The 15,644-nt window shown below is 40.9% G+C and overlaps 1 protein-coding gene across 1 annotated transcript in view; it reads left to right on the top strand.

Annotated features, from left to right (window-relative positions):
- The window catches only part of LOC144537064 (uncharacterized), a 142,183-nt gene extending 134,180 nt beyond the window's left edge, over positions 1-8,003 (top strand). Inside the window, 4 exon segments of the mRNA XM_078280481.1 lie at positions 2,691-2,772; positions 3,201-3,313; positions 7,441-7,633; positions 7,911-8,003. Of these exon segments, the coding sequence (XP_078136607.1) occupies positions 2,691-2,772; positions 3,201-3,313; positions 7,441-7,633; positions 7,911-7,918 (396 nt within the window). The 3' untranslated portion in view covers positions 7,919-8,003.
- Positions 8,004-15,644: the final 7,641 nt, after the last annotated feature.

Genomic DNA, 15,644 nt, shown 5'->3' on the forward strand with positions numbered 1-15,644 from the left:
GCAAAAAGGCTCCATTTGAAACCAACTCCAGCTTTTATAGTCTCCTTCCAGGGTACTGTTCAGCCATTTACAATGCATAAAGTCTCTATTGAAATGTATAACTTTAAATTAAAATAGATTATTCAAAAGTGTCGTTACCCAGAAACCATTCAAATAGTTATTCAACAGAAAAAGTTCACATAACTAATGTCATGCTAGACTGACAATACTGCAAAATCGATGATTTAAGACATGTAAAGTTGCAATATACTTGTTTGGTAATGCATTTACAAACACAACGATATTACAACTTAAACAACAATTAAATCAGACACAATGTTTATTTGTTGGGTTATATAACTCAAGTAAGTGGATTTTTAGGTGTTCTAAAAAGAATGGAAAACAAGGCAATAACATTTGAAACATTGCAGCATGCGTTTAAGTTAGTGTCATTTGAAGCCATAGGGTTAAAATCTCTTATGGTTCTAAAACAGTTTTTCATTTACTGTGTGTTATTCCAAGAAGATGAGAAAGCGAGGATTCCCGACTTTTGTCTTTTCCTTTTTAAAATCTGTTTTGTGACTGGAAAATGGGCACATGTCCAAAATGTGTCCAGTCTACCTACTATAGTTAAGTGGTAGAGCCAAATACAGTGTTTTTCTCATTGTAAGTGCTGCAAATGATTATTTCAGTAGTGACATGCCCTGACGTAGTAAACGGCTAGCAGTAGTGTCTCACTTAAATGAAAATCAGTCAACCCTCTAACCCCTAATTTACAGTATTGTACTGTAGTTGGTGCATTTCTATGTAACAATTTGTGATGTTGGTACAACTGGGCCACTACTACAGTCCCCCAGCAGTGGTGCTTCCCCATCACACACAACTGGCAGTGTTCATCTGCAGGACGCCGGTGAGGTATCACATCCTTGCTGCACTAGCGACTCCTGCTGGTTGGTCATTTGAGATCAGGGATATTACTATTATGGCACTGAGCTGTGGTCCACAGCTGACAGCTGAGCAATGAGTGAGTGAGTGAGTCTTATTGAAGAAGACAAACATGTAATGAGTTTTACCACAATTGTGAACAACTCATTTGGATCAAGAATGTTTTCTGTGTCAGGTTTGGTGTTTAACATCTAGCTGTCTAACCCGTCATTAAACTACGGTATTAATGTCGCTTTTGTCACTTGTCAATCTGTGTTAATAACAGTTTCTGGACACATGTTTATATGTTATGTGTGTGCTCTATAAAATAGTATTTGTGCCAGACTTGGGCGAAACATTTGAATACCTTGCCTTCTCTTTGCATTTCTGTCACTGTCACTATTTCAATTTACCAAGATTTACCGTTTCCGACTGCTAAACAGCCCAGCAGTTGATATCAAGATAGTTCAAATATATTTATTTTTGCAGAGCCCAGGTGAATCTCGCTCCATCCTTCTGTCCTTTCCTTTCTAACCCTGCCTGTGACGATGACTTCTTCTCCCCTTCTCTTTTCTTTTTTTATCCTCCTCCGTTACCTTTTCTTTTCCTCTTTTCTGTTCTCTTTTTGCATCCCCTCGTGTCATCACCTCCCATGCTCTCCTCTTCCCTCTTGCTGCTATGCTGTGTCCATATAGGTTCAGATAGTCTCCAAAAAGCTGGACTTCAGCCACGTCGCCTCACGCTTGGGCTCCAAGGACAATTTGAAGCATGTTCCTGGTGGAGGGAATGTAAGTACTGCCTGGCCTACAACCAGAGCTCATATGCATCAGCCAATTAGTCCAACAAATTTGGCCTGATGAAATTGTTAGAAGGAACAAGAGAGCAAAGAAGAAATATTATAATTCCATCTCTTTTTTTGCTCCTAAAAATGAAAAATAATCAAATAAAAAGAGAGCCTTTAATCCTTGTTGTACAGTATATCAAAAGCTGTCAGCCTTAAAAAGTCAAGTTAGCTCCTCAAGTCAAGCCACAGTACTTATGGCCACCAGCGCTTCATGCTGTTCTCAGTTAGACCCTTGGAAGTCAAGGCAATTATTGGACAGCATGTTAGCAAGCCTAATGTAGCAGCCCTTCCCCAGAACCCGCTTCACAGTCCCTTGCTTCCTTGAACTTTTCCTGTGTTGTCCTTCTCTGTTACTAACTTACTAAACAAATAACGAGTCAAGCAAACAAACACCAATGGCCTGTGATTGGCTTTGTCACACTGTCTGGTTCTATTAGAAGTATCATCACAGAGAGGTACATTTGGGATATCTGGTTTTCTGAAATGATGCTGTCCTGAGCATTTATTTTTGGTGCCTGGTATTTGTACACTGTGTGTACCAGTGTGATTGTGCCATCTTTACAGCACATGTCTAAAATGATTTTACTACCCGAGATATTGAATTGTATTTTTTGCTTAATGAGTGTTAATGATAGGCTGGAATCAAACACGTCTTATATGGCAATATGTCTGAATTCTCATTTCAGCAGCATCACATTGTATTGGAAGCAGCATGACCTTGAATCTGAATTTGTCTTGGGGATTTTTTCATCATAATTGCCACAATATGGAGGACAGTTCATATTCCACCACTTGATTCATCCTGGTGGGGATAATTCAAGGTGTAAATGGGGCTTTTAGTGCAGCTGAAGAAGAAATAGCCCTTCAAATTTCAAACCATCAAAGGACCCGTGTCCCTGTACAATGGACACTTGTGATAAACAGCTTGTGTGACATTTGACAGGTGCAGATACTCAACAAGAAGGTGGATGTGAGTAAGGTGACATCAAAGTGCGGCTCCAAGGACAACATCAAGCACAAGCCTGGTGAGCTGGGAAATGGAGTTTAGACCCTACTGTATTTGATCCATCATTTTATTAAATGCATGGTGCTTAAAAGCTGTTGGATGGTCTATCTCTATGTACACTAGGTTGGCAGTTAATTAGGTCCACCTAGATCTAACACTGCAGTCTAGTAAAACAGTCCTTCATTAAGGTTATACTGTTAGAGAGAGTTTTTGATTCAACCTATCCATCCTGTTTGTATTAAGTGTATTTAATTTAGATAGCATTATCACCAGTGTCACTAATATGGAAGCTTGTGTCCATGCACATGTATGATTATAGAATAGAATAAATCTTTATTGTCATGTTGTTTTCAGACCACAAGACAAAGTTTAGCAGCTCTTCAGAATTGACAATATATATAAAATATAAAATAGCATTGTCAGACTGATTATCCATTTGTGCTGCAGGCGGTGGTGTTGTGAAGATCGAGTCCCACAAAGTGAGCTTTAGGGAAAAGGCTCAGTCTAAAGTGGGTTCCATGGACAACCTGAGCCATTCACCTGGTGGAGGAGGCATCAAGGTGAGATTATCACGCATGAAGACATCTTTCAATCTGCGTATACTATAAACTTGTTTTTACATTCCTGTTAATTGGAAATGGCTGCAGATCAGGGCACTTTGTGCAATCAAGATCAGAAGTCATTTTATGAGCCAGCCAATCCCAATGAAGATGAATCAGGTTTCATGGTACAAATATTCAGATACACTTCATTACAGATTACACATTACAAGTATTGGAGCGTTGTGTCCAATGCTAATTGCAGTGCACTGATAGTGGCATCTACTTGAGTTAGTCATTATGGCAACAGTGTGCATTGCACGACTCACCTTCATTATTATATACAGGAAATGCAGTTGAGCCAACGTGTTCAAATGAAAGCAGTCTATTACCGAATCATTTATTCTCTCTTATGAATATAAAACATGTACGACTGCACGTATACTCTGAGTAGTTTCTGATTGGTGGTCTACCTAGTGTGTTGAATGTTTAATGATTGATAACATGTGTCATGGTTGTATTTTAATGTTTTGAAGAAGCCAAGAACTAATTTACACCAAGGTGGACAATAAGGTCTAATCTTATACAAAGTACAGCATGTTGCTTTAACTTCTACTGTGTTTTGTAAGTCTATAACATATTGCCCAGAATGAGAGACCACATTTTACTACTTCCATTGGGTCACCTAATTTGGCAATAGTTAGTGACTTTAACAGACATTCATTTAGATGAAAATCTCAAGTAAAGTAATAGCTCTACTCTTTAAAGAGCTACTCAAAGCCTTCATATTTCTCTATATACATTCATGACTAAATAAGCAAATAATTAGTTGAAAAATAAAAACAAATTTGACATTAAACAAACAACCCACCAACTGTCATTATGTTCTGATTCTAATTTTGCTAAATCCAGATTGGTTCAGGGGCGTGGGAAGTAGGGGTGCAACAGCACCCCCTGTTAGCAAACTGCGATGACAATAAAATGATAGCTTATAAATATATCTGGTTCTGTTGCACGACATTTTGTATGTCATGTTTGGGGTGTGGGATGAAGAGAGGGGTAATTTTAGTAACAAGAGGGCTTTTCACCGGGGTGGAACAGCTGATTTCTTCACCGTGGAACAGCTGATCCACTTGTGCCTCTGTTTACCAGTGTCTACTGCTGGCTCCGAAAGGTCTTTCGCAGCTCTTCGCCGCCTGAAAACCTGGCTCCGTAGCACTATCACTCAGAGTAGACTTTCACATACCGCACTGCTTCACGTCCTCAGACATTTTGGATGCAGTACGTACAGCTCAGCTGTACTTCATGGAGGGGAGGGGAGAGACACAGGTAGAGTGGTCTGCACCACCAGCCCCGCCAGCACCCCCTGCTGAAAAAGTCTTTCCGCGCGTATGGATTGGTTCAAAGAATTATGTGACCTATCACTTTTTTTCTATCTTATCCGCATCCACTTCAAACCAGTGAGAAGATCACAGATAGAAAAATACAAATACATAGTATCATGTGAAATCATGTGGAATAATCACCCAAATCCGAAAGATTAAGGGTCTAGCAATGAGTAATGAAAATGGCCCGACTCTAGGGACGGCACCAAGCGTGCATTTGAAAATCTCACTGCACGCAATTGGATAACACTACGACCAATCACGTGGGTTTTCGCTAAGCCCCATACGCTTAGCTACCAGCGGAGCTAACTGTTAGATTAAACTCTTAGCTACCAGCGGAGCTAACTGTTAGATTAAACTCTTGCCATATCCGGTCGGCAAAACAGCAAAAACATCCTTCTTGCAAAGGAACGATTGGAGCGCTGTCTTCTGTTCCTCTTTTAGATAAAAAGTCAAGTCTAACTTCTTCATTGTAGCGGCCAAAGCCGTTTCAAACAACTGGTGTTCATCCGTAGCCATCTTGCAATGTTTACTAATGACTTTGACGTTGCAGCGCTGTCGTCATCTGTTTAGCTCGCCTCTGGCCCGCCTATATCAGATACACCGATGTGATTGGTGCAGCTCGGCTACAAGGGCATAGTTAATGAGCATCATTACTCAATGCCAGAGTGACACGCTGAGCAAATTAAAATTGTGCACTTGCGAGAACTCTGGATTTACAGGGTAGCTTTGAGCTACAATCACTGATTATAGTGATGATTACAGCCTGTCATAAGCCACCTCAACCGTCTACACCTGCAATAGGCTCCCTTTCTCCTGAACTTTTGTCTTTCTGTTGTGAAATTGTCTGAATGCCTCCCTGCAGGGCAAAACTCAGATCAGCTCTGTCTAACACGTTTAGAGAGAGAATGGGAGAAGACAGGCATTGAGAAAGGATTTTGACATGATGATCATAGATTTCTCAAATAAAAAAAAAAAAAAACAGTTAAAAAAGGATTGAAGTCACATTATGGGTTGGGTTATTGTGTGGGACGGGCTTGCTAACTTATAGAAAGAAAAGACATGTTGGGCAAATTGATCAGAAATGTTGTCATCAAATGATGTCACCTGTCCCCTCAGCCTATGCCAGCTTATCTGTGTGTCATGATCACTGCATGAACCCATCCTTGACTCACATTCTCATCTTCACACACTGTTATGCATGTCCAGTTGTCATCTGCACCCTCCAAACTAGAGAAGATGCATAATCATAAGGACAGCTAAAAATAGCATTTGCATAATAATAACCTGTCTGAGAGAGCATTATGCTTTTTGATAGCTTTTTGATAAGTGTTAACTTGAAGTCTATTTTTAAACTGATGAAGTGTAGAGCTTTGAAACATGCTATTACTTTTATTTGTGTTTGTTCGAAAGACAGTTTACCATGCATACACAATCTCATGTTTTATTCTAGAACTGTGTAGGCTTAAAGAAGCAATGCTTGCACCCTATCTCATGTATCACTATCAAGAGTCTTCAACTAATGGTGTCTTGTTTAGCAGTGGTGCTTTGTTTAGCTTTTTAGAAGATAGGACTGGCAATATATTATATTTTACTTACTGTCAACAAATTATATGAAAAGACCAAACAAACTTGCACTGGGTGACATGTTCCTTCATTACCATGAACACACACACACACACACACACTGTATTTGATTTGGACTCAATCCAACATACACTGTCCTGCTGCCCCGAATACTCACTAGAGAACCAAAAATGTTTTAAGCTAAAAATAGCCCCCGACAAATACACTTTTTCCTCCTGTTTGAGTGAACTTTCCTAAAATCTACAGTGCCCAGCTCTTTTTGAAAATGAGCCATTTTTGAACAGACAAAGCCCCTTGGTTCCTTCCATTAGGAGGAACCAGCGCCACAGACAGAGACTGAGTGCCACTGGCAGGCTAGGAAAGTCAGGGAAGGGAAGTTTGGGTCTCTGCATGGGATTTGTTGAAATAAAGAAAACAATTTAACACAGTAACACAGGAATTTCCCCAGTGTGGGATTACTAAAGTCTATCTTTTCTTATCTTATTTCAGTTTACAAAGCTATAACTCAGACTTCTTTACTTCTGCAGGAGTGCGTTAAGTGTAAAGCCATTCAAGTCTCTGATTGTGTATTTATCAGGTTGTTCTTGGGTTTTGTTTGTCTGATATATTTGCTGTCTTTCTAAGAACATTTCTACACATTTTACATCTTTCATCTGCTTTTTTGATATGATGTGCTCGAATTTACAATTTGCTTTCCATCATTGCATTCATTTGTACGTTATGTAAGTTTTTTATTTTTTTGTAATTCCATCTCCCTCCACCTTAGTCTGGCTCTGAGTCTGTTAAGGTTTTCTCGCCAGAGTTTTGCAATTAATTCAATTCAATTTTATTTTATTTATAGTGTCAAATCACAACAGACGTTATCTCAAGACACTTTACAGATAGAGTAAGTCTAGACCACACTCTATAATTTACAGAGATCCAACAATTCCCCCAAGAGCATGCATTTGGTGCGACAGCGGAGAGGAAAAACTTCCTTTTAACAGGCAGAAACCTCGGACAGAACCTGGCTCTTGGTTTTACAATTACAGTCTACCTGAATTATTTGTAGATCAATACATACGGAACTGTATTCTGTCTTTCACAAGTTACAACAAATGTAGGTTTATGAGATTTGGAGCCAGGTTGTTCCATCCCCATCCCCACCAATTGACACGCCCTGCTATGTGTTTCTAGGCTGAGGGGGCCCAGGAGACAACAGAGGGGAATGGGACTCCCCTGAGTGGCACCACGGCCCCAGCCCCAGGCTTTGAGCCGGGGCAGGCAGGGAGCCCTGCTGCCCAGGAGAATGGGCTGAAGGAGGGGGTTCCCTGTGATAGTGAGGGCCTCCGGGAGCCCCAGGCTCTGGACGCACGCATCCCAGAGACAAGTAAGTTTGTGTGTGTGCCAGCCTCATCTGCTGTCGGTTCAGGGTTTGATTCCTATGTAGCGAACACGGAAGGAGGAGATGCACCAGAAAAAGCCAATGATGCCCAGCGATATCCTGTTACCAGTGTGTGGAATTTACTTTTTTCTCCCTGACTAAGATAAATTATCTTTGTGACTGCACTGAATGTAAACCTGTATTTGTGTTTGTGCAGTGCTTGTGATGTCTGCAGTCTAAAGCACCTGATCACACCATCATCTTTTGACTTCTTATCTTACAGGCATCTAATTCTACTATCCCTCTGCCCTCCTCATCTCAACCCACCCTCCCCCCCCCCTCCCCACAAAACATCACCTCCTCCCCCTCCCCACCTTCTCCTATCTATATTTTTTCTTTCTCCCTTACTTCCTCCCCCTCTTTCTCTGCCCCTTTCTTTCCAACCTTTCTGCTGCAGATTGAGTGTTTCAAGCTCAACTTCCGCGAGAATGCTCGCTCTCGCACGGACCACGGCGCCGACATCATCACCTGGCCAGCCCCCCAGGATGACAACAGACCCCACCCAAACGGTTCCTCCCATTCTCTACATCAAAACCACCACCACCACCACCCGGCTCCTCGCAGTGTCTCCTTCATTGAATCGTTGGCTTCTGCAGGCTGTGTCAGCTCCCCCTCTGCCCCTTCCTTGATGCATTTTTAGGGGGGGAGGTCAGCAGCTCCCTAAAGGGATCATTACCTTTCTTGCCCCCATCAAGCCCTGAAAACCCCTTTTAACTTAAATCTCTCATTGCAAATTTTTGAATCATCCAATAGTTCTGCCACTCTAGTATTATGCCTCCTCTCTCACATCTAAGCTCATCATTATGCGCCATAGCTACCCCCCCCCCCCCATATTTGGCTGAAGGGACTGTATAGACTAAGATTGGTGGGAATCAATGTGAAGGGAAATAAAACACATACACATAACACATATTTGATTGTGTCTTCCCAAGCTGGCTGACCTGGAATCAGTGGGTTTCATTTGGATCCTCTTTACCCTCAGCCTGGCGGTGTACTCTGACCCTGCATCATCTCACCTCCACACACCAAATAAGCAGCAATCACTTCATTTGTCAACTGAGCAGCGTAGAAACCATCTTGGACTCACCTATGACTTCTGTCGCACACACACATAGCTTCTATTTTCCTTGTGACTTTAGGGGCTGTTTGTTCCCAATAACCACTTACTCTCTGCTTCAATTACATCATAGTAATTCATTGTCCATAGTATCTGCTATATCACTTCCTCTCTCTTCACTATCATCATTTACCATACAAACATGTAGACAACAACAAGTAGGCTGTTTGAACCATTTTAGGCTGTGTACCTCTTTATTCTCTGTGTTTGTGATGATGTGTTTGAGTGACAAAACTGTGTAAAAATGAGCTTTGGTGTTCTGTTTGGATCTTATTTCTTGTCTTTCTTAAGTTTTTCTTTTCCTCCTAGTTTCTCGATTGTAAAACAAGGTTTTATTTATTTATTGTTTCCTTCATGTTTCTTCCTGTGTAAGCAATACAGTGAACAGTCTTTTTTCCGAGCACTCAGAAAATCTTGAACACGCACAGGTTTTTGTAAACCAAGACACACAGAAAATATTCAGACGGAGGAAGAAAGTGAGAAAGGAGGTGTTGCTAGAAAGGTGAAAAAAAAGAAGAAATTTTAGGTGTTCTTGGCAAGAGGTTGAAACCTGAAAGTTTTTGAAATGCAATTGGAGAAGTTTGCTTAAGTAGAAAAGCTTTAACTGAGCATGCAGTCCAGATGGAGATGAGGAAGATCTCTGAAGTCAAAGAAGCTGTGTGTCTCGTACGTGCCTCCTGTCCTTCTTACCTAAAACTGCTCAGACAAAGAGAATAGCATAGCTGACAAAACTGGCATAAAACATTAGGGGCAACCTGGTATTGTTGTTTTAAGTACATTCTGTAAATCAAGCTGTCCTGGTAGTTGTGTTGTCATGGTTGTTGTTGCATTTCAGGTGTTTCTATAAGGGGTTATGGTAGCATGTTGGTCGGCAGTAGCTGAATACAAAAACATCTCTAAAATATTTTCGGCACTTTTCTTGGCAGTGGAACATGATGTGGCTTTATACTCTTCTCTGTAGCAACAGTTGCCTCTAATTGCCTTTATAATGCATGGCCAGATTATATAGTATCATGCCCAGAGCTGAAAGCTTTGTGCATTTTGACTCAAAGTGTTGTGGTTTGGTACCATATGAATATCTCTGGGGCAATCCTAGACAGTTGTTGTGTGGTTAATCAAATTATGACTTGTATCACCAATGGACAGATAGAGCTGGTTTCTGATGGTTGTTGTTTCACCTCATCATTAATTCTTCCGCTTCAAACTAGTTGCAGATATGTATACTAATGATTCCATCGCTCAAATATACAAAGATGGATGACAGAAGTTTATTTTAGGAAAACATACTTTTGTGGAAATCTTAAACCTGCATCATTTTTTGGCCCTTTGGAGGCAGCCAAAAAAAGCTGTAAACACGAAATAGACGTATTATAACTTTATGAAGTTGTTATGGCAAACATGTTAGCAAACAGCCTATTGCCTCTTTTTTTGTCCAGCAGACACAGAGCAACATCAGCATTTATTTGGAGTCGTGTCTCTGTCTAATATTCCCTCTCCTTTGGTTTGGTCTCTACCAACTCCTGAGGGAAATATCTGTCTTGTGCTGCAAAAAGCTCCACTATGTTCACCATCTAGCTGCTAACTTTGTCTGTCTGCTTTTAAGGCATTTGGTGCTAGGCAGATAGCCTACTTTGGGTTTGTCAGAACCTTTTTTGCCTGATGTGGCTGGAACATTGGTTAATGAGAGAGGTGAGACTGCACCAAACGGTAAAATTGTGGCACGTGAAACCAAAACAGTGAGCTGAAAGATGCTAAAGTCATTTGGCCCATTATTCATACAAAAATATTGATTCTTGCAGCTTTAACTTTTAGGAATGTAAACTCCTTTTTTTTACAAAAACCTTCTTTCCTTTAACAGAAGAAGCCAAACTTCTCAAATGTTAAAGATTTTCTAAACATGAGCAGCCATATAAGACGTTGCCTAAGTAAAACACAGTTCTAAAATCTAAATTTTGATTTAAATATGAAAACATTGAATCAAATAATAGGTAAAGAAGATTATGAATCTGAACAAAAATTTGATGCCAACATTTGGTTTAACTTCTCCATACTCGGTGCTATTGACACATTTCGGTTGATACCAATCAAACTTTAATAACCAGCGCTAGTTATAGATATCTAGTCAAATAGGATAAAATTACTTGCAAACTTCATCTTCTTTACAATTCTTTCAAATAATAAAAAGCAAGTGAGATAATGGCAAATGCCTTTGCAGACATTTATTTATTTATTTTTTTTAATTCAGTTTTAAGACCAAAGCTCCGTTGACCGCCCCCCCCTAGAGACAAGATGAAACCCTCGTTAAGAAGTAAAGAAGCTTTGACGTAACTAAATTCCTAAACACCTTAATGCTTTAATATATCAAAGAGGGCTCACTGTGATGGAGTGTTAGTATTTGATTAACAGGCAACACGTGTTAATAAACACCCCTGTATGAACAAGTGATCCCAAATAGCTTAATTATGAATGAGTTTTTACGTGATGACATGAATAGAGTAATAAACTGAATTACAGTGCCCTTATTTTCTCGCTACTGTTGAATCATTAAACAGTTCAATTCAGATTCAGTCATTATTTTGTTTTGTATTGGAATCCCTTTAAATTTTTTATAAGAAAACAAAGCCTTTTACAAAAGATCCAGTTTTATAAAAAGCGCAATAACGTCTCATTAATGTCTTCTGAAAGTGGGAATGTTTCACATGCAGATGTTGGAGTTCTTTTCTGCCGGTTGAGGATTGAGTGTTGCTAAAAGAGCAGATGTCATCAAATAGTTAAATTGCTTTGTTTGTGCCACAGCTGTCACATAGCAAAATATTTTCTTGTGCCTGTCCAAAACCACGTTTGAGCTTTGCTCTTGCCCCATAGTTTTTCCTTACCATTACAATTGTGATTGCACACGGATGTATATACATATTTTATAGTTGATGCACTCTTTATGACCCTAAAAAAGAACAAAACACAGTATGACAACAGCATCAGGGAGGTTTGGTGGGCGGGGGTTTCAAAGTTTGTTCAGAACAGCTTTTATGTCCATTGTCCTTTTTTTTTCTCCTTTTATTGGTTATGAGGGAAGGGAGCGTTTTATCATGACTATTATGACTATTATTCTGATTATTAGTATGATGAATTGAAAAAGTCTGCATTTTTCGTTAGAAAGGGTCCACTGAAGTGAAAGAATGTCTTTTGAGATATACTGTACTAAAGACGCAACACTTTTGTATATGTATTTATCGTTGTGTTCCTGTAGCCTTGGGGTGGTTGTGCTCTCATAGTTGAAGGGATTACACCTTCGATTTGTGACAGCCAGTTTCACAAACTGTGTCCTGGAGTTTTTTTCAAGGATGTGCAAGACAAGATTTGAACCCCAAAACAACACTTAGAAAGTCTTTATGATCTTATTAAACATTGTTTGATTTAAAGTGCTGTAATGGCAGCCTGATTCAGTAATGTTGAACTGGCAACATAGACCTTAATTAATACATTTTTAATTTAAATTTGTAGTGCACAATTATCCCGATACACTATTGAATCATGCCTGCAAGCCCAGTCTTAAGCGATAAGAATAATGTTCGGACTATCCGGTAAACTTCTCATTCAGGACACAGATTCATATGATAAATGAACCAAGCGGACTAAAGTTAACGTACCTGAAACACATGACATGTACGTATATCACAATGGGCAAAAGATAATTTGTTGTTCAAGCAGGCACTAAGTGTAAAGGTCCATGTGTAGGCCTGTAATTTGGGAGCACTGTATATCAAACATATTGGCTGCTACATATAGCACTGAAATAGCAGCAACATGCCCTGGAGAGTCACATACACCGAGACCCTAACACATCATTGTCTAAGGTTAACTAACTGTAGTTGTCAGGTTTGGCTTGTGTCCAAAATGCTCCTCAGTAATCTATCCAAGGAGTGTTGTAGCTAGAGCTTCATCTACCGTCACTGCACTCACGCAAGAGTAACACTATCTAATAAACACCTACTGTACCTGCAGAGCATGCTGAAAAACAACAATGGGATGTGTTAGGTAGACTTACTATGTCATTCGCAGAACCTCCTCATTGTTTTTTGTGTTGTTTTTTTCATTAATTTGAATTTTATTTTTTGGTTTGGAAAAAAGTGTTTATTGTGATTACTTGTTAATTAGTGATGTGATTATTGAACATGAAATAAAACGGACTAAAACTCTCATTTGTGTGACTTTCTTTTGTTTCAGACAATTTCAGAAATGTTAAAGAAGGTGTTTTCAGTGGGCTAATCTAAGGTTGTATTGCACAGAGCTAACTCCATGTGTGGAGATACATTTGTCTAAATAGTATTTGTGTGAAATGTGAAATCTTTAATATAACAACTTCCACAAATACAAAAAAAAACCTTCAATACTTTAATTCCATTAAGCCTAACTACAATATATGTAAAACACACAGTTCCTACTGCAGTATGTTGTGTACAGACAAAGAGCTGACAAAAAGTGCTGGGCTGAGCAACATTGATGATGAAGTGTGATGACATTGTTTTTATTCTCTGCCTTGCCTTTCTCCCCAGCAAGTCAGTATGCAGCACCCAGGTCAGACCCTCGATGATGTGGACCCCAAGATCCTTGAAGCTGTTCACCCTTTTCACTATGGACCCAGTTATATTTAGTGTGGTGTAGTTCAAATCCCTGCTTCTTCCCAAAGTCCACTGTCCTCTCTTTAGTCTTGCTGATATTAATAAGTTGTCCTGACACCAGCAGGTCAGGTCCTCTGCTTCTTTCAGGTAGGACTTTTGTGTGTTCACAGTGTATTTAGTGTGCTTTCTTTGTCTGGTGTTGGTTCGTCGTGGTACTTTATGTAAAGAAGTTCTACCTGTGGCTTGTAACCTGTATTTTTGTGTTCTTTTATAATCCTGAGTCTTTGATTTTTGCCTGCTACCCAGGGCGTTTTTCTTCCATCCATCCATCCATCTTCGTCCGCTTATCCGGGGTTGGGTCGCGGTGGCAACAAAACCCAAACTTCCCTCTCCCGAGCCACATTAACCACCTCTGACTGGGGGATCCCGAGGCGTTCCCAGGCCAGGGTAGAGATATAATCCCTCCACCTAGGTCAAGGCCTCCTCCCAGCTGGACATGCCTGGAACACCTCCCTAGGGAGGCGCCCATGGGGCATACTTACCAGATGCCCGAACCACCTCAACTGGCTCCATTCGACACAAAGGAGCAGCGGCTCTACTTCAAGTCCCTCACAGATGACTGAGCTTCTCACCCTATTTCTAAGGGAGACACCAGCCACCTTCCAGAGGAAACCCATTTTGGCCACTTGTACCCTGGATCTCGTTCTTTCGGTCATGACCCAGCCTTTATGACCATAGGTGAGGGTAGGAACGAAAATTGTCCGGTAGATCGAGAGCTTCGCCTACTAGCTCAGCTCTCTTTTCGTCACAACAATGCGATAATGTGAATGTAATACCGGCCCCGCTGCACCGATTCTCCAACCAATCTCCCGCTCCATTGTCCATTCACTCGCCAACAAGACCCTAAGGTACTTCACTTGGGGTAAGGACTTATTCCCTACCCGGAGTAGGCACTCCATCGGTTTCCTGCTGAAAACTATGGCCTCAGATTTAGAGGTGCTGATCCTCATCCCAGCCGCTTCACACTCGGCTGTGAACCGGTCCAGTGAGTGCTGAAGGTCACGGACTGACGATGCCATCAGGACCACATCATCTGCAAAAAGCAGCGAAGAGATCCCCAGCCCACCCCAGCTACGCCTCGATATCCTGCCCATGAATATCACAAACACGACAAAGCGCAGCCCTGGCGAAAGCCAACCCTCACCTGAAACGAGTCCGACTTACTGCCGAGAACCCAGACACAGCTCTTGCTTTGGTCGTACAGAGATTGGATGGCCCTGAGAAGGGACCCCCATCACCCCATACTCCCATAGTATTTCCCCAGGGGGACCCGGTCATACGCCCTCTCCAGATCCCCAAACAGATGTAGGCATACTCCCAGGCTCCCTCCAGGATCCTTGCGAGAGTGAAGAGCTGGGGTCTCATTTATAAAACTGTGCGTAGGATCCTTACTATAAGTGTACGTACGCCCAAAATGGCGTACGCCAAAAAAAAGTCAGATTTATAAAACCGTGTGTACGCACATCTGTAAGCAATGTTCACTTTATAAATCAGAGATTACCTACAAGTGTGCATACGTGGATCAGCCTCTTATCCCGCCCTGTACACGCCCATTTTTTAACCATAAATAGTCAATGCAAAGCACCTTGTGAATGCTGATCAGTATATGAATGACACTAGCAGTTATTACACCAAATCATGATGACTGGCGGAGAAAAAGCAAAAAACTTCTCAGACGTTCAGGAATTGCTGCAAATTGAATTATAATTTCGGCTTGTTCTTGCACAGTGTAGGGAACCCTGATTTATAACTACATGTATTAATAATATGTTCAAAACGGCAGGCATTACGGCACTCGGGGACAGCTTCGTTATACCAGACGTATATGCACGGTTACGGCGCGATGCCCGCTCTACTGGACCCAATTCAGTACATAGATCCAAGAGCTCAGCTTTAGGGAATCTAAATCGGCATATTAGCCATTCATCGTCATGGTCCCTGAAGTCTCTTTTTCTGCTGATTCTTCCATTGGGGGTTAGCCCTCCTGCAGGGCCAGCAGTGACATCATGCATTATTACGCACGGAGGGGTCACCGCAGAATTTATGTTTACAACAATTTGTGATTGTTAACACCTTGCCAAAATCACAGCATTAACTAGTGGTATCCCCCACCCTGAGATACAATTTGAAGACGAAAGAAAGTGTAATAGGCAAACACACT

Source organism: Sander vitreus, chromosome 22 (assembly GCF_031162955.1).
Source record: "Sander vitreus isolate 19-12246 chromosome 22, sanVit1, whole genome shotgun sequence".
NCBI classification, from domain to species: Eukaryota; Metazoa; Chordata; class Actinopteri; order Perciformes; family Percidae; genus Sander; species Sander vitreus.